This window comes from Astatotilapia calliptera, chromosome 16 (genome assembly GCF_964374335.1).
Source record: "Astatotilapia calliptera chromosome 16, fAstCal68.1, whole genome shotgun sequence".
Classification (NCBI taxonomy): domain Eukaryota; kingdom Metazoa; phylum Chordata; class Actinopteri; order Cichliformes; family Cichlidae; genus Astatotilapia; species Astatotilapia calliptera.
Genome location: NC_137437.1, coordinates 36,130,687 through 36,149,388, shown reverse-complemented (window position 1 = coordinate 36,149,388; position 18,702 = coordinate 36,130,687). Strand labels below are relative to the sequence as shown.

At 45.7% G+C, this 18,702-nt stretch overlaps 1 protein-coding gene across 1 annotated transcript in view; it reads right to left on the bottom strand.

The window, feature by feature from the left end:
• Positions 1–18,702, bottom strand: part of lrp1bb (low density lipoprotein receptor-related protein 1Bb) — a 259,062-nt gene that overhangs the window by 26,963 nt on the left and 213,397 nt on the right. The window contains exons 58-74 of the mRNA XM_026144138.2: positions 18,096–18,218; positions 16,083–16,264; positions 15,567–15,766; positions 15,171–15,359; positions 14,944–15,092; positions 14,678–14,771; positions 14,379–14,495; positions 13,852–13,971; positions 12,951–13,070; positions 10,120–10,236; positions 6,746–6,852; positions 3,362–3,494; positions 3,009–3,115; positions 2,049–2,181; positions 1,608–1,730; positions 1,293–1,415; positions 63–206 (exon numbers count right to left, since the gene is read on the bottom strand). Of these exons, the coding sequence (XP_025999923.2) occupies positions 63–206; positions 1,293–1,415; positions 1,608–1,730; positions 2,049–2,181; positions 3,009–3,115; positions 3,362–3,494; positions 6,746–6,852; positions 10,120–10,236; positions 12,951–13,070; positions 13,852–13,971; positions 14,379–14,495; positions 14,678–14,771; positions 14,944–15,092; positions 15,171–15,359; positions 15,567–15,766; positions 16,083–16,264; positions 18,096–18,218 (2,281 nt within the window). The remainder of the gene's footprint in view (positions 1–62; positions 207–1,292; positions 1,416–1,607; positions 1,731–2,048; positions 2,182–3,008; positions 3,116–3,361; positions 3,495–6,745; positions 6,853–10,119; positions 10,237–12,950; positions 13,071–13,851; positions 13,972–14,378; positions 14,496–14,677; positions 14,772–14,943; positions 15,093–15,170; positions 15,360–15,566; positions 15,767–16,082; positions 16,265–18,095; positions 18,219–18,702) is intronic.

Genomic DNA, 18,702 nt, shown 5'->3' with positions numbered 1-18,702 from the left:
CTTTTCATCTCACCGACGGCTCCTTTGACGTGTCCGCTGAAGTCAGCTTGTGCCGTACTTACATGCCTTGCAGTCTTGCTCATCTGAGCCGCCGTCCCCGCAGTCGCTGAACAGGTCGCACTGCAGCTGGATCGGGACGCAGCGGCGGTTACTGCAGGAAAACTCGGTCTTCCCACAGGGCCGAGGTCTTCCAGCCACGACCTCTGCTTCAGTGCACACAGACCGAGAGCCGACATCAGCTCATGAGAAACAGCCTGTCCAGTCACCTGCGCTTGACTTAGCTGAACACTTTGAAATCATCATGAAGTCCGTTTAGTGTTTACTACTTTGAAGCGACGTCCCGGAGTCTCTTTATTTGCCGGCAGGTCGTTTTGCAAGTGTTTGAAATAAATCAGAGAAAGAGCTTTTTGACTGTATCTGTTAATTATTCAAACTAAAAACTGTTGAGGTGTTTCACACGTTTTGCTTTTGTCCTCAGAGAACATAAGCAAAAGTTTGCCATCCTCCTCCAATAACAGACAGAGATAAAGAATATCACACAGCGATGAAGCCGCGGATGAAGAGATTATTAGGATTAAGCTCAGATTGAACAGAAGGATAGAAGCGGAAGCACAGAATTCTTAGAGGTAATGAAGTGATGGAGGAGATGGATCAGTGATGGAAGCAGAGAGGGAGATGAGAGAGCGATGGAGGAGAGCAGAGATGCGTCCTCTCCTTCCTGTCTGGGATTATTCACACAAAGCTGTGTGGAGGAAACAGGCTGGGAGCGCTCGTGTGTTTGAAAAGCATTTTCACTTTCACCACAAAAATCTGCAGGAATAAATTGTAAACTGTGTTAAGTGCACCAAACGTGGCTCCCGTTTAACATGCAGTCACAGTCCTTTTTCTGCCTTTCAGATTCCTCTGCAGCACATTTAGACTCCTGGTACTCGAGCTAAAGTTCAAAACCTGTGTTTGCAGGTTTGCAGTGCACGAGCACACAGCCTCACACGGTGTAGGACCAACAAGCCTCCTGCTCTGCAGAATGTTCAACGTTCGGTTATTTTAGTTAAACAGCATGAGAGAGAAAAAGAAATCTCTGTCATTCAACAACTAAGCAGACGCTGCTTCATTGTTGGTGCTTCTTTTTCTCCCAACTCCAATTATCATCCTCACAGAACGAAACAAGGACGGCTGCATCAGGGGCGCTTTTAACCTTCTGCACTTAATTTGATGAATAAAGAGTCGTTGAACTTTCACACTAATACCGCTCGAGGCATCGTTAGACCCGTGCTGGTGCGGTTTGCGCTCACCACACTCTTCTTCGTCCGAGTTGTCGCCGCAGTCGTCCACTTTGTTGCAGACCTGGTCCGTGCGCAGACACACGTGATCGTTTCGACAGCGGAACGGCCTCGTGGGGGGGCAGGGAAGCTTCGCTGGAGGACAAAAGACACAAACGGCTAATGGAGGTGTCCTTCAGTGGAACTATAAATAAATTAATAAGAGCATCAAATCTTTTATGAAAAGACAACGAAACGTTCCCTCTCGGGAGATCGAAAAGCAGAGGTCTATAAAATATGCATCGTCTGCTACAAAGGAAATTCTTGAGAGTGACAATCTCAACCCACCACACATGTCCGCGTCCTCGTCAGAGTTGTCTCCGCAATCATCCTTGCCGTCGCACACCCACGTGTGGAGTTTGCATAAGGTGTTGTTGCAAATGAATTCATCAGCTCGGCAGAAGAAGGCTGCTGCAATCGAAGAGTGCAACGAGACTTTTAGCGCCGCGAACACGCCAACGGTAAAAACAGTGCATTCAAAGGAGAACAGGAGTCACAAATGGCCCATTACAGGATTCTAGTAACAGATGCTTCTACATGATGATCCTGACAATGTGGATCATTCCCACCAACACCAGCAGAACCTGCTTCTCTTCCTGTCTCTCCTCCCGTCTCAGAGTCGTCTTCCTCTCTGCTGTTTCGGCCCTTTTATCATTAAATGCTGTGCAGCCGCTCAAATCAATTCTCTGTTCAGACTTTTTTACCTTCAGACATCACGCTGACACCTACCCTGGCCGCAGTTTTCTTCATCGCTGTGGTCCATGCAGTCCAGCACGTCGTCGCAGCGCCAGCGCCGAGGGATGCAGTGGGCCCGATTCAGACACAGGAACTCGTCTTCTCTGCACTCCTTCACACAGCCGATCTGTTAGCAAAGACGCAGGCGCAGCCAGCAGGCGTTCTCATCAACACAAAGACAGGACAGAGGGAGCAGCACTGCAGAACCATGAAGGTTTATGTCACCGCAGCCACGCGAGCACAAAAGATGCTAAATGTTTTTAGTTCAGGAGCCTTTTTATCTCGAGGACCTCGACCCAACATATGCACAACTCTGCATAGAATCATATCTCTTAGTACGTGCTCCTCAATGAGCGCAACAAACCCTCAAGGATGAGCTGGGAAAAGGTCACGCGTATGCCACAAAGTCATGAGAGCGTTTATGCCATCTGGCTGCAGACTGCACAGTAACACAGACGGACATATTAAAGGCTTCAATCATTTCACTCCAGAACAAAGAAGTAAGAGCGTTAAACATAAAAATACAGTTTTAGTCTCTCTCTGCTGCTTAACTCATAAAGACACCATTCACTCCTTTTCTCTGCTCATTTGTCTATTTTCATCTTCATGGCCACAAACTGGGAAACTGTACAGTTCAAATTTAAAAACAGAGTCTAATGATTTGAAAATTATGTTGTTGCAACAGTACAACATGTGTTTTGTTTTTTAATTTGATGGCAGCAAAAAGCTTCAGTAAAGCTGAAACTGCACATTTTTCAAATGTTTGTGAGCAACACTTCGGCTAAACCATCGTCCTGCTTTGTCCTGAGATGAGTTGAGCTCATCTCACGCAAACACAAACCATCAAGTCTAGAAAAAGCACCGATTGGTCCTCGGTTCATGCATGAAAAGCAGCTTTCTGATTACTTAGTACTGCAACACTATGCTACTACAGTTTAAGGGGGATTCTCTGACCTCATCCGAGCCGTCCAGGCAGTTGTCGTGTCCGTCGCAGCGCAGGCTGGCCGACACGCAGCCGCCGCTGGTGCACACGTACTCGTTGACCGAGCAGGACGGCACAACTGCAGAAGAGAAGAGTGTTACAGGGGGATTTGTGAGACTGTGGTTGGTTGGAGACAGCAGTGACCTCACAGAGTGCACTCTGAGCTATTCACAGTGGACAAAAAGAAAATGTTTCTTTGACCTACAAAAGAATAATAACTATAAATTGAATTCTTCACACTTGCAATACAAACAATGTTGTGGACAACAAAGGTTGCACAAAGGAGGACGGCTGTGGTTCAGTGTGTGGTGGGAGCTTTCTTCACCTGTTTCCTGGCAGGTTTTTTCATCTTCACCCATCTTGCAATCTTCCTGCCCGTCACACAGCCACTTCATCGAGATGCACAGGTTGTTGTGACAGCGAAACTGGTCGTCTGAGCAGTGTGCCTCACAGCCTTTCTGCAATTAAACACAGCGAAAAACATCAAGGACACGTCCAGCGTCCAGCAGCCGGACTGTTTCCTGCTCAGCCCCCTGCTGGGCGGAAACAGAAAACGACATCATACATAGTAAAACAGCTCACGCAGAGGAGTTTGACACAATCGGTCACAATGAAGGAACGCAGCGAAGGGCTGACAAACGGTCACATGAACGCAACCGTTGTTCTAACACAAGCCGACCTACACTGCTGGAACCGCGCAGCGCCCCCGCCGCCACGTGCACGCTGTGGCTCAGGAGGCGAAGCGCGTCTTCAATCTGTGTCTGTGAGCACAGAGTGAGGACTACACGTGTGGTTTCAGAGAAGAGCTGTTTAAATGTGCATGTGGTTTATAGTGCAGAGCACTTTAAGTGATCGATACGAATACAAAGCTGTATAAATGCAGTCCATTACAAACTAACGATGTAACCGCTGTTAAATACTATTTCCAGAGCAAAGTCTGGTGCTCAGTGAGGCTTGAAAGGGACCAACAGGTGACGAGGTTTTTAGAAAGTATTTCAAATAGCGTTTAAAAAATGATTTACATTGATTCCAAAGCAGCCGGCAGCCTCTCCGAATGAGAAATAAATAAAAACAGAAATAAAGCCTCAGAGTTTTATCCCAATGGGACTGAAAATAGATGCATGCACTTTTCTTAAAAGCAGCTAAACTTCATGATGCATTGAATCCAGCATGAATGCAGCCAGCATTGTTCTTCTACGTAAACACAGGTGGCTCCTGTGAATGACTGACTTTAATAATAACTGCTGATTGAAGGGAAACTTTCTCTCCTCAAACTATTTGACTGCACTGACCCACAAAGCTGGTGCCGGGGAGCCACATAATAAAGGGTTAATTAGGGTTGCACTGGTTTGCATGGAGGAGGATTATATGTAAAAATTGCTGTGCAAATGTTGAACAGAGCAATAAATTAACACGAATAATGAATGGTAATAACAAGGCTTTGTCCTTGAATTATGCATCGTTATCACTGATGGAGCATTTTTATATGAATCCCACAAAAATCTCTTTACGCCATGAAATGCCAGATAAAGCCACATTTAAGTTCTTCACACATTACAAGAGTGTAAAATTATAACAGAAATTTGAGGCTTTGAAGCATCTTTATGGACAAAACAGGCCGTCTTTGTGCTGCTGAAAGGCACGGGGAGGATTAGGATTTACAAAAGGAAACGAATACGAGGCTTTTCACGCACTAATGTACTTGAAGGTGCAACAATTCATCGTGGCGATGCTTCCTGTCCAGCATTGTTTTGGAATATAGCGACCATGACGAGGAGATTTGGATCAGCGCGGTGAATTATGCCCACAATGGGATTATTTTCTTTGCAGGCGCCAATATAGCCATCTAATTTCAGTTCTCTTTTCCAATTTGGATATTTAATGCGTGCTTGTGCTGCACGCTCAGATAGTGACAGACATTTTCCAGGGATCAATTGCAGACTAAATTACACTATCCATATGCTATAATTTGGCTCATGTACACTGTGATTTGTACGCGTTAAGCCTCTGTGTCCTTTTGTGTGTGTCTACAATAGCACATTTATGTGACCTGTAATTTTTATGTTACTTATTATTGACCCGCATCATTTGACAGCATTAGCACTGATATGATGCATAGGGACCACTCACGCCTTGTTAGCAGCTCAATTTATAATGACTGTTATACATGAACTGATAATTAATTCAAATTCAGTGTGTTCATATTTTACTATATTTACAAACAATGAACTGATAATTAATAACGCCTGGTGTAATTACACTATTAAGGTAAATAATACAGTAAACGTGTGTTTATTGATTTCAGTGGTTTTTGTGCTAAAACTACGTTTGATGCATGGCTGATTAGCACGCTCTGAAGGCGCACGTACTCCATATATGTGGTTAATAATTAATGACTACCAGATGTTATTGCTGCGTAATAATAAAGGTTTCACTGGTGGCATCCGTTTAGAGTCACAGCAGTAAACCAGGCGGCAAACAAAACTACAGCTGGAAATAAAAGTGAACAGAGGATCAGTCCTCATACGCTCGCACCATAAAAGTCCATTAAAACAAATGATATAAACTTCTAGTAACTTTATAAATATGTAACTGACCGATGCAGTTTAGCCTAAAACAGCGTGATTATTCATTTACAAATATTGACACATTAGTCCGTTTCTAATGTCGAGAGCGGCGGGACAGAGATGGGTTCACGTCTCCCAACGATCGGCTTCATCTGACTCAGCGTTTTGAGTTTTTACATATTTTGATGTTTATGGTTTATGTTTAATTTCTATTATGCCGAGGTTGCTGTTACGGGTCATTGTTTCTTAGACGTGTTTCATGTCTGCGTGTCTTATGTTGTCATGTTGTGTTGTCATGTCTGTATCTCATTACGTTTCCTGTTTTATTTTGAAGAGGTCTGGTGTCCCATGTTCGTGGTGTTTAGTTTCACTCCCCTGTGGCGTCATTATGTTTGTTCTAATCAGCTGTTTCCCTTCATCACCTCCTGTGTGTGTTTACACTCGTTCCTCGCTCGATCGCCTGCTTTGTTCCCGGGTTTACAGACACATGTCAGGTCTTCAGGTTTCTAGGTTCCTGTTCTTGTTCTAGGGTTTTTATATTTAGCTTATTTTAGGTTATTGTTTACCTGCTGCTTTCAGTTAATATTAAGTCTGTTTGCACGCTTTGTTTCATCTGCATTTGGATCCACTCTCCACACAGTCTGCCTCAACCTGTGACAAAATCGTCTGAACATCCAGCCTTCTGTGCTAAAAGTGAGCTTTTCCATCTTTGCTGAGATACAATCAAAGTATAGTTGTGATTAGTGTGTTAAATGTAGATGAGTTTGTGTGTGTAGATGCAGACCAAGTTTGACCTTGATGTGTGTGGGTGGCCACAGGAATGTGTCAACAGCCCATGGTTTAGGTTTGTATATATATAGGTTTGAATGGTTAAATTCATAATTAATATGTGACTGTGCTGACAGTTAATTATGCTTAATAGTGATCAGAATATAACCAGGTGTATCAGCGTTGCACTGCCTGCTGGGCAACACCCACAGCATCAGGGTTAGCACTTTTTTAACAGCTGATCCTGACTTCCTGTATTAGGTTGTTGGTCGCTCAGAATAAAACCAATGTCTGTTGTTTCCTCATTTTATGAACAACAAAAAGAAAAACAAACTAAATACATGAATGTTTCATAGCATAAGGTTAATATGAACCTCATCTGAATTATCCAAGCAGTCGTAGTCTCCGTCGCAGCGGAATCGGGAGGAGATGCAGTCTCCGTTGGCACAGGCAAAGTCCTTGTGGTTACAGGTGACGGGCTCTGAGTAGGAAGAAGACACAAAATCAACCATGTGATTCTTTCCCAGCGTCACTCTCAGCAAACTGTCATCAGCCAAACGCTGCGTGTTTAGGATCACACGCTAATGCCTCGGCAAAACCGCCGTTTTATCTAATTAGAGTCATTTTGTATTAGAAGTGGATGAACTGGCTGATCAAGATGTAAATGCATTCATTTCTACGCTGACAACAAGCAGAGCAGCTCTCTGAAGCCAACAATCTTGTATTTGCCGTTTAGTGCAAGTCTGTCCCCGAGGACGATATTAGGACGCAGCTAAACAGCTGCATCACATCCTCCGCCTGGGCCTCCCCCCGTTATCGTGGACTCTTAGCTAACTCTGGTGTGCGTTACGAGCTGTGCTGTAACCCAGACTCCCAGCAGGCATTGCAGCAAAATCTGATTTGCAGCCTCTCTATTGTCTCTGAGTCCACCTGTTTAATTCTGCACCGTCCAACACTTGACTGGCTTTTATTTGCATTTTAAGTGACATTAATAGGTTTGGAGAATAAGCATCTAATAAATCGCACACATTATGCACACTCAGCAAAGGCGCACGTCTAATGTGCAGACAAAAGCCTTCCCCTCACGCAGGCAGACACCAGGAAATTTAACAAGCTGGGTTTCCGGCATCATTTCAAACGGAAATAAAAAGTTTTCTCCCAAAAGTGATGATGAATATCCAAACAAGTCAAAAGAAGAAAGAACGTGTGGCTCACAGAGAAACAGCACAGAGCTTTCCTCAGATGGGCCTGGATGGTTTGCATGTGTGTGTGTTGCAGAGAGGTGTGGCTGAGTCGCCGGGAGCAGCAGTCAGCTGTCCTCAGAGAACTGCATTTCTTCTGACCCTCTGGGATTCAAACGACCTCTGACTAGGGCTGCTCAATTAATCGAATTGTAATCTCGATTACGATCTGGGCTTTCAACGATCATTAAAAATGACTGAGCCGATTATTAGCCCCTCCCTCGTGCGTTACTCTCGCGCTGCTCCGTGTGGCAAATCGAGCGCACCTCTCTGCATTTCGAACACGCGTCACAACAATTAAGAGCAGCGGTCTCCAACCTTTTTTGTGCCACGGACCGGTTTATGCCCGACAATATTTTCACGGCCTTTAAGGTGTCGCGGATAAATACAACAAAATAAAACTAGTGCCGGTACCGAAAAAAGAAGATTTATTCATAACACACGTGGAAAGACCCAGGAAAACCGAGTAAACGATAAAAACGATAACAAAATAACGCTGAGAACCGATAAAAACCCTGAAAACCAGACATTTCACACCTGAGCCTCAACTCTCGTGGCCCGGTACCAAACGACTCACGGACCGGTACCGGTCCGAGGCCCGGGGGTTGGGGACCGCTGATTAAGAGGACCCGAGGGAAGCTGGGAAAGCTCAGCAGTAGTTATTTGGAGAGGAGAGTGACTGCCGTTGGTTGAAATGAGAGGTAAAAAACTTGAGTGGTGTGGAAACATTATGGGCTCAGTCAGACGTGGATCAAGTAGACACAGTGTGTAAACTTTGCTACAGTGTAGCTGCACCACAGAGCAACACTGCAAAGCTCACTAAACACAGATGTTTACATTTTTCATTTGTTTCTTATATTGCAAACATTTGCACTGTTATCAGTATTTGCACTATTTTATATTATTTTTTAAAGTCATTATTCAACACATTGTTATTGTTAAATAAATATCGTCAAATAATCGAGATCTCAATTTCAGTGAAAATAATCGTGATTATCATTTTTGCCATAATCAAGCAGCCCTACCTCTGACCTCACATGAGGCTCCAGTACAGACAGCTGGTACTGGTGTACTGGTCCCAAATAGCTCTCTACAGGTGTCACTGTCCCAGTTACCCTCAGGATATATAGCCCTGCCTTTTCTTTGTGCTTGGTTGCATTCTCTGCATGTGCTGCTTGGTGTTTGTGCAAGTCTCTGTGCCTTTCTTTGGATTTGATCCCAGGCTGTGAGAGTTTACTCTTTCTGGATTATAATGTTTATTGTGTTTTCGGACTTTGTGCTTCTGGGAGTTTTGTGAGCGCTGAGTTCTCTGCCTCCTGCGTCTGGATCCTCTAAATCTACGATCCACACAGCGAAGGATGAGGACAGGTCGTTCCACGACACCTCGGGTTAAGGTCAAGCCCCAGTGGCAGCAGACCACACGAGAGCTGGATGGGCGACCAGCTCTCGTGTCATTAAGTTCACCTTGATAATAAAAAATAAAAAGCGTGCTCTCACCCTCAGAGAAATGTAGTCTTAGATTACAGACGGAGATCGATGAACCTGCACAGCTGACTGTGAGAGCACAACGTCCTCAACACATTTCCATTTTGCAATTTAAAACAAAGCTTTAAAACCGCTGCTGGTGATGGATGACCTCTGAGAGATGTGAGCGGTCCGTCCGCTCAGCGTCCTGCTCATTCGAGTCGCTCCTCTCGTGGATTACAAAACTCCTTCAAGCTTCTCGATGATCGTAACATTTCCAGGTCATCAGGAAGCAAAGCTGCCCACAAACCTGCTCCACAGGTCAGATTTGATTATTTGTGCGGCGTTTTCTTTGTTTTAAACTTTAATCGCAGCTTCCTGTGTGACCTGCCTGAAGAACACTGCCTCTCCAGCTCTGTCCTTTTGGGAACTTTAGATGTGCCTGAGGTTCCTTCATGGCTCTGTCGTTTCCTTTATTGTTTCCTCATAACGGGATAAAGATTTAATACCTGTAGGACTGTCTGCAGGTATTCTGATGTTTCTCTTGATGTCTTTCTCACAAGTTTCCAGCGTGCATGTTGTGCTGTCGGTATGATCTTTGCAGGCAGCCTGCTACTAGCCAGAGTACTCTTGAAACTCTGCCATGAGGAGACAGTTGGAGCTAATATGGATTGATGAACACTCGGGTCTTTAGAAATGCTTCTGTAGGCTTTTCCAGCATCGCCATAATTCTTCTTCTGACATCCAAAAAAAGTAGTTGACATCAAAGCCATGATTTATACCAACACGGAGCAGACTGAGTAACCACACAGTCATGCTTTCATTCAAAGGAGGGGACATCTTTGCATTGCACGCTTTCATTTTGATCTCTGGCACACCTGAAAGCACAGCTCAGCTGTTAGCGTTCAGGCTCACTTAGCTTCTCAGTTATTTCTGCTGCGTTCAACAAGGAGTCAGAGCTACAGCTTTAACATTAAGTTACTATTCTGTAAATGTTCACGATCTTAGCTGTGAAACTAGAAGAACTGTAGTCAGGTACTCACTGCAGTTCTCCTCGTCCGAGTTGTCTCCACAGTCGTTCTGGCTGTCGCACCTCCAGTGGTCGGGGATGCAGTTGTTATTCTCGCAGCGGAATTCATGAGGTCCGCAGGTCTTTTCATCTTTTCCATCAGGAGCAAACAAACACTAAGATGAAAATGGCTTCAAAGAGCATGAATATTAATACTGCGCTCGCTATCACATTTTCAACCTGCAATCACGGCTTCCTCAGGGTTTCCCGACGCCGAGTTCAAAACACGGTGCACACTCAAGAGGCGAGCGTACCCGACTGTGCCACCGATCCCAACAAACGTGTGACAGGAAGTTGGCAAAACCGAACGTTCTGTGAGAAAACACCGGCGACAGCTGCCGAACGATGCGGCTTTAGTCGGAAACCGAACTCGCCGTGTTTCACTTCCTCTGAGACGTAACGCGAGCCACGACTAACTCTGATATGTTTGGATCTGTCAGAAGCTTCGACAGATACAAACACTCGTTTCACCAGAGCAGGAAACGGATCCACGGGTTGTCGTCACGAAACGTCTCAGCAGGCAGTCGCTGAAATATTCAAAGATAGGGAAGCAGTTCAGAGGTGTAGGCTTAAAATGCCTCCCACACATGCAATAAACAGCCTTTGAGAGTTTAACCGAGTGTCGACTCTTCTTTCATTTACTTTTTTGTTGGTTTTTGGGACGACTGTGTGCGTTCGTCGATATGAACGCAGCTCGCAGTTCAGAAACGATGGAGGGCCGAGAGTTTGAGCCTGAAATGAAAGCAGACGTCTCGCCGTTAACCCTTAATGGCCAGAGCAAAAATTACTCAAAATAGCTGCATTTATTTTTAAAAGAGGAACAGATGCGCTGACATTTCCTCCACTGATGCTTCCTCAGAATGGCTTTCCAAAGTCAAACCGAGAGCTCCTTTTTAAAAAGTCATTTCTGTGCAGACACCATCAGGGATAATGGCCAAGGTAACGCTGTTATCAGTTAGGGAAGAGATGTGTAAAAAGAGGAGGGTGGCACATTCTGCCTGGATCTCTTTCCAACACGACAGCAGGAGGAGAGAATCAGGAGGGAAAGCTGAGTGCAGCAGCAGAGGACACGAGGCAGACGTTCATTAGGAAGCGGCTCAGTCACTTACAGCATATAAAAGATGTGACACGAGGAAAAGAAGCAATATTTTTTTATATTTCCTTGTTAAGTCGGAGCTCATTACCAAGTTAACAAGCAAAACTTCCTTAAAAAGTCTCAGTAATTCAAAGTGAAATTACATTAGCTGCTGATGGAGCCCACCACGCTCCGAAGTGGTGAAAAGTGCTCAGGAGGCTGAGAGGCTAAAGCCATCAGTGACGTATACAAAGTGGCAAAACATTAATTGGGCGTTACTTCAGGGTGCCTCAAGCTGACATGAAAAGCAGGGAAGCTGGAAATGAAACAAAGTGTAATTACAATCCGCTGCGGAGACGTTTGAGGCGTCGCGCGTCGAAGCACGAAGGCACGACGAAGAGGAGGATAAGCAGAGCGCTGCTCACTCTCATCCAGGACGATCACCTGTGTCATCGCAGGGCGACGGCACCTGATGACGACTAACGCAGGAAATGATGCAACGCGCAACGTTTCAGAGCTGCAGCCAGAGGCAGATGGTGCAGTTTTATTTAACTTGTATATGTATGCAGCCACGAGCGAGGCATCTCTGCTGTGTGTGCTGCTGAGCTTTGTAGCAGGCTGCTGTCATTTGCACATAATTTAATAAAGGTAAACACAGACGGTTGTGCGTAACGACACCGAGGCCCTGCTACAATCACGACGCGTCCAGCTGCCTGCAGATGGCCCGATGGACGCTGCTGCAGCAGTGAATGAGAAGCTTTTCATGCATCACAAAGCAGCTGTGCAGGAATTTATAGATCATCACAGACAATTCCTCCTCTCACATATTTTTACAGTGAAATCAAAGTGAATACTGGCTGATAGGTGAACAAGTTAAATGGAGAATTTGCATTTTAGGCATTACTCCAAGTAGTGACGCACTACTGTCAGCACAAAGCCATCCTGAATGAGCACAAAACTCCAGCAGCGTAAATGCAGGTCACCGTAAATCCCCTGTAACGCTCTGCAGACAGCAGCAACGCCTGTTTCATGAGGTCACCATGAGGTCTGGAAAATATCACAGCGTTTACAGGGAACTGTTCCCAGGACGGCATTTGACAGATTGACAGTAGCTCAATTTCAAGTTTATAGGACAGCAAAGATTTTATTTTGTCGTTTTATTGACATCTATTATTCGCTCGCGGTTTAAAGCGGAACACAACGCCGTCCTTTCAGATCTGCAAATTAAATTAGAAGCTTGATGAGAACTGATTATCATTTCCCTCAAAAGGGAGACGAGTCGTGATTGATTAAGATTCAGAGACAAAAGCGATGAGATGAATAAGAAAGATGCATTCGAGTGCAGACAAAACGCGGCTAAAAGAGCAGCTGTCAGCTTTCATCATCTGTCACGAGGAAGCAAATGTTTAATCTTCGATAATTTCAGAAGCACCGTTTCTGGTTTTTCATTTATTTCCTCTTTTCAAAGGCACGTCATGCAGATTTCACAGCGCTGCATTTACCTGCCCCGGCCCTGCCCTGGGCTTCCAGCGCGCCACTGACAACACACCCACTTTGATTTTGTAATTGTGAGCTGATATTCAAGTGTAACGTCGGCACGCCGAGGTCGTGAAGCTCAGCTCTTACTAACAACGGGGACGGCGTCTTTCTCGCTCGGCCCGAGTTAAAAAACAACTAGAAGCAGCGAGTGAGAGCGAGCGAGGCCGAGTGAAAAACTGCGGTTAACTCACCGCAGTCCGCCTCGTCCGACCCATCTGCACAGTCAGGGTCCTCGTCACAAACCCACAGTTTGGAAATGCAGTGCATGGAGGCTTTGCACTGGAACTGGTCTGGGGAGCAGGTGCTTTCAGCTACGGAGGGAATGAAGTCGTGTGAAAAGGAGAAAGTAATCCAGACATCTTACGATATTATATTTGTAGAAGAAGCTGCAGAAAAGGAAAAAAATGTAGTGCTTCAATAACATCTCCTTCACACACATTTTGAATCTAGCGAGGTAGCAGCCGCCTCTTGTTACAGAGCCTGACATTGTTTCAAACGGCATTTTAATATCAGCGGTGTCACGTTCCTCACAAAAGAGTATTCAAAACCACATCCAATCACGCTGGAAGTCTAAGGCCTGAAAGTAATTAGCTTCACTTTCATTAAGTCTCTCTTTCTCCTCCTGACTGTCTTGCATTTCTCCCCCCTCCACCCCCTCCTGCAATCACATGCAAGACAAATGTGGCAATCTGAAAGAGTTGAATAGGGTATGATATTCTGATGAGTTACATCACTGCAGAGAAAATCTCTTCTTATCCTCTGCGTGATTCAATATCTAATCTCTTTCCACAGAAACAGGTCATAACAAGGGTTGTCTGTGGAATACTTAATGAAGACTATGTAAAGTTAACGGCTTCATATATTCTGTCCAAGCACAGAAACGCACTAACTGCACTGGAAAAAGTGATTTTTTTAATCAGTTAGATTATACCTCTAAACCAGAGACGCCAAAGTCCTTAAACCGTCTTGTTTTTCAGCTTGTTTCTGCAGCGTTAGGACGCTGGTCAAGTGAGGGATGCATGTAAGCTTCCCCCAGTCTAACATCCTGATTAAGCCATTCAAGACAATGAGTCTAAACGTAATGACGCTCACGGCAGTCTGTCTCGTCCTCTCCGTCGCCGCAGTCGTCCTGGCCGTTGCAGCGCAGGTTAAGAGGGATGCACTTCTGTTTGCCCGTGCACTTGAACTGGCCCGACAGGCAGATGTACGTCTCTGAATTAGAGCAAAGAAAGAAGCAAGAAGTCAGTTTCAGACTGAGTGGCAGTAACTCAGCAGACAACAGGTCAGTTTATCAAAACAGCTTTGATTATGAAGCAAAGACTAAAAAAAGAGTGATTTTATTAATGATTACGTCTATAAAACGACACGAGCTGATGGTGACAGTTTGTCAACAATGACAAACACAAACACTGTGAGGCTGAACGCAGCAGAGGCCTGAAAGTGCTGTTAACGAATAACGAGTGATTTATCACAACAGTTTTAGCTCATTTTCTGGTGACCGACTAAACTAATCACCTGATTAAGTCATTATTTCAGTGCTAATAAGTAGCAGCCAAACACACAAAGGAAACAATGCTGCCAGGTAACGAGCGACACGGGAGCGCCGTTTCCATCCTCACCACAGTTGGCTTCGTCCGTGTTGTCGCCGCAGTCGTTCTCGCCGTCACAGATGAAGGGTGGAAGAGCACAAAGGCCGGTGCCGCACTGAAAACGCCCAGGCTGACATTTGAATTCAGCTGTTGAGGAAACACGGTTCAGTCTATAAACAGTAGCAGCTTAACTGTAGCAGGCTCTGTGACCCGAGTGTCCTTATGGCCAAATCAATGTTGCTATTGCTCAAAGCTCACTAAAATAATGAGGCTGGCTTCCTCTGGTTTAGTGCGGCTCTAAAGCAACCTTGAAACAGCACGGCACTCACGGCAGTCGGCGGGCTCGTCGGAGCCGTCCCCACAGTCGTCCACGGTGTCGCACTTCCACCAGAAAGGGATGCACTCGTCTGTGCCGCAGCGGAACTTTCAAAAGCAAAACACAGAGTTTAAAGTCAGCGCGAACAGTCGGCGCTTCAAAGCAGACGTTTCCTCGGCCCCGAGGTGCACGAGGGAAGCTTACGACGCTCAAGCAATTTGTCTTCAGGGGAAAATCCTGATCAGGACAGAAGGAGGAGGAGGGAAGAGTAACGCTCACCTGACTGGACGTGCAGTTGGAGAGGCAGGTTTTGTTGTCGGCCGCCAAATAAAAATTCGTGGGACAGGCACATTTGTGTTCCCCGCCGGGGGACAGGAGACACAGGTGGCTGCATCCTCCATTCGCAATCTGACACTGGTGCTTGGGAACTACAGAGGAGACAGAAGCACGTGAGCGAGTTCAAACCGGAGGACAGAACGAACACGAGCGCCAGATGGACTTCATACCTTCGGGCTGGCGCAGGGAGTGGTAGACCTTGATGGATTTGATGGCTTGCCAGGAGTTGAGGAGCTCGATCCCTTGAGCGCCGGTTGTCTTGTGAGCACGTCGCAGAGATTTGGACTTCCCGTCAGTCCAGTAGACAAAGTCCTCAAACAAAGTCAGCGCCATTACTCCCTGGATGTGATCGTAGGACACTGGAACGGGACGAATAACCACAGCGGACCTCAATTACACTCTGTCCTACTCTGCATAGCAACCGCGGTGCCGCTAATCCTGTAACAGCTGCACTCATGTAACACAGTGTGAATAATGATCACATACCAGTGACAACAATCTCCTCATTTAACTTTCATTGAGAAGATAAGCAGCTGTTCTTTAACCGAGCGACACCTTCGTCTCACCTTTGCGTCTCTGGGCGCCATCCATGGTGGCAAACAGGATGTGGTTGTCGTCGGCCCAGTAGAGCCTCTTGTTGGTGTAATCGATGGTGAGAGCTGTGGGGCTGTAGATCTCTGTGTCAATGATAACCGTCTGCCCTCGGCCGTCCATGCCGATGCGCCCGATGTGAGGAGGATCGCAGCAGTCTACCCAGAAGATGTACCTGGTCAGAAGGAGAGCACGGTTCAAAGAGCTGCTGTCATGAGGCAGCAGCTTCTATTGGCGTGGTAGCGTAGCGCACACGGTGATGAATGACGGCCATAAAAGGGTTTTACAAAGATTCAGATAAAGAATAATCAATAATTACATTCAACAGGAGAACAAAAAAGCGGGTGTGCAAGACACAAATGCATCTTCCAATTTCAACTTAATGTGAGATCATAAAAGAGCCTAACTGAAGACGTGAGAGCGGATCTCTGTGAAGCTGCGACGATCCTTCTAAGCAGGGACGCATTAAAGTGCAGCCACCACATGCTTACCCCGTCTGGGGGTCCAGAGCGAGATCTGTCGGGTTCTTGAGGCCCGAGCTGATCAGCACCGTAGGGTAGAGCCCGTTGGCTTTGGACACTTCCATCGTTTTCTTTTCTGCGTCGCACCAGTACAGATTTTTTCCGATCCAGTCCACGGCTAAGGCACTGGGAACCGCTGTTCTGTGGACTATCTGGGAGCAGAGATTGAGAAGAATTAATTTCGGTGCATAGGTTTGTCTGGCGCATATCTTAGAAGTCATTAACATTTTCTTTCATGGATGAATGTCAAGAAATATATTGGATTTCAGCTGAACTGGCGCGCACTATTGATAGGTCGGTGCTGTCAGATTTAATAGAAATAGAAAGAAGAATTGTGCCACTAAGAAGCCATTTCCTAAATCCCTCACACGCCCTTCCACAATAGGGAGATATTTGCCCTCAGAAAGGCTTCATCCTCCTCTTCTTCAGGACACATTAAACTGTTCTATTGTATTTAACAACTGTACACATCCAGAAGTAAAATTAGTGCTATTGTGGTTAGTAGGACAGATTTGTTTGAGTGTTTGACTGAGAAATGCAGCATCATTAACGGGCAGCAGAATCTGAGTTTAATGAACAAAACAGAAAGTGCATATCTGCAGCTACAGAACACTGATGGGCTTTTAAATGACCTGCACATACATCACTGTATTCATTTCAGAAGGTGATAGAATCTGCAAAATTAGGACATCCAGCAAGTATGATGGCTTTAAAACGTGCTTCCTTTATTATGGCCTTGATGAGTTCACAGCCCGGCTTTGTGTTTGTTCAGAGAACAGTGTACTCGGTGTACTCGGTGTACTCGGTGTACCTAACGGTTGCATATTTAATGGGGCTCGGGGTCCTGGTATCACCTGCTCTGCACCACATCACCTCCCATAGACTCTGTGAAACTAGTGCTTCTTAAGAAAGCCACAGTAGTTGATATAAATCTTCACGGTGTGTGAGCTGTGTGAGGAAAATCATGCCTGATGTTAAACTGCGGCATATCTACAGATGTTTTATTGAGTCAGTACTGCAGTGTGTAACAGGGCGCAACACTGTTAAAAGCAGTTCAGCAGTGATGACTTGCTCTACTTATGCTATAGGAGGTGAATGCAGAGAAATGATCCTTCAACTCTATGCAAACCAACAATTAATGTCACAGCTGCACTTTTCTATTTGCCATCAAATGCATGCATGTGTAAGTGCAGCAGCGTGCAGCAGCAGCAGCTCCAAAATCTGAAATGTTCTAATAAAGCAAAGCAATGCAAACATCTCTGAAAAGCAGAGAAAACCACAGAAAAAGCTTCTGCTCAACAGTCTCGCCCTCCTCGTGTGGCCAACCGTTACTATGAGGACTGGATATCAGTGACTCTTTTAATTAACCTGATGTGAGACGCTCCTGTATCTGTGTCTCAGACACTTTGTCCTCTTGCTAAGCGGTGGCAGTGGCTCAAGCTCACAGAGTGAAAGTAATTGAGCTGAATAAGCCTAATGCCCCACGCAGTTATTTTAATGAGAAGTGGCACGGGGCGCTCAGCGGGTGTTCTGCTTAAATCCCAGTGTCCATTGTGCGGACTTCAATCTCGTGGCCCGCGCGAAACCTCGGCCATGACACAAAAAACTCCATTGTATCATTACGCCCGCTGCATTCATCTAAAAGCCACTGATGATATTCCCATTATCACTAACATGCATTAATTTCTGTTAAACAAACAGGTCATCGAGTGCTGACAGAAAAAGAAAAACGCTGCTAAGGATAAAAAATAACCAGCATCATCTTAGCAGTGATAATGAGCCACTTAAGCAACATGCAATGACTCATCTTCCAAATAGAGAAAGGTTGCTGATGGCTTAAATGGATCATTGAGAGAGAACTCGGCACAGCAGAAAGAGAGAAAAAGAAGTTAACAAAGGGTTGGAGCAGGTGGAGCAAATGGATGTTTGACAGGGTGCTACGAGGCGCTGCGTGGCACAGTCAGCGCCGGAGGTCCGCGGTACCTTCAGGTCGCTCCCGTTCAGGCGCATCCTGTTGATCTTTCGACCACTCGGCCTGGTTGAGTCCACCCAGTAGATAAATTCTTTCTTGTAATCAAAATCCAGATGGATGATGTTGTAGAGGCCCTGAGAATCACACAAAGACAGGAAATGAGGTTTCGTTTACCGAGAACGGCTCAGCTTGAAATGCTCGATTTCTCCAGCATCGATGTGATTTTACTGTGATATCGATTTATGTTCCCATAGGTTCCAGTACTTTCAACCACACAAAGCTTTGGATAAGTGAGTCGAGACCACGTTGCAGTCTATCAAAACAGAAGATGGAAGTGCTCTCCTCCTCTGTCACGCTCACAGGACCCCTCTGTCAGTCACACAGAGCTGCTCGCCAAACAAGTGCCCCCACCCCGCTGTCTCACACTGTGGGTGCTGAGGAAAGATGTCAGACAATCTGACAGGAGAAACGAGACATCTTCATCAGACCATCAACACCCTCACAGACAGGTGCCAAAGCGTCCTGGGGGGACCTTTCTCACTCTAAACACCAGCTATAGAGATGAAGCCTGCACGCCACTTTATCAGCGCTTCCACCGCCGCTGCATTTTCCCTCCGT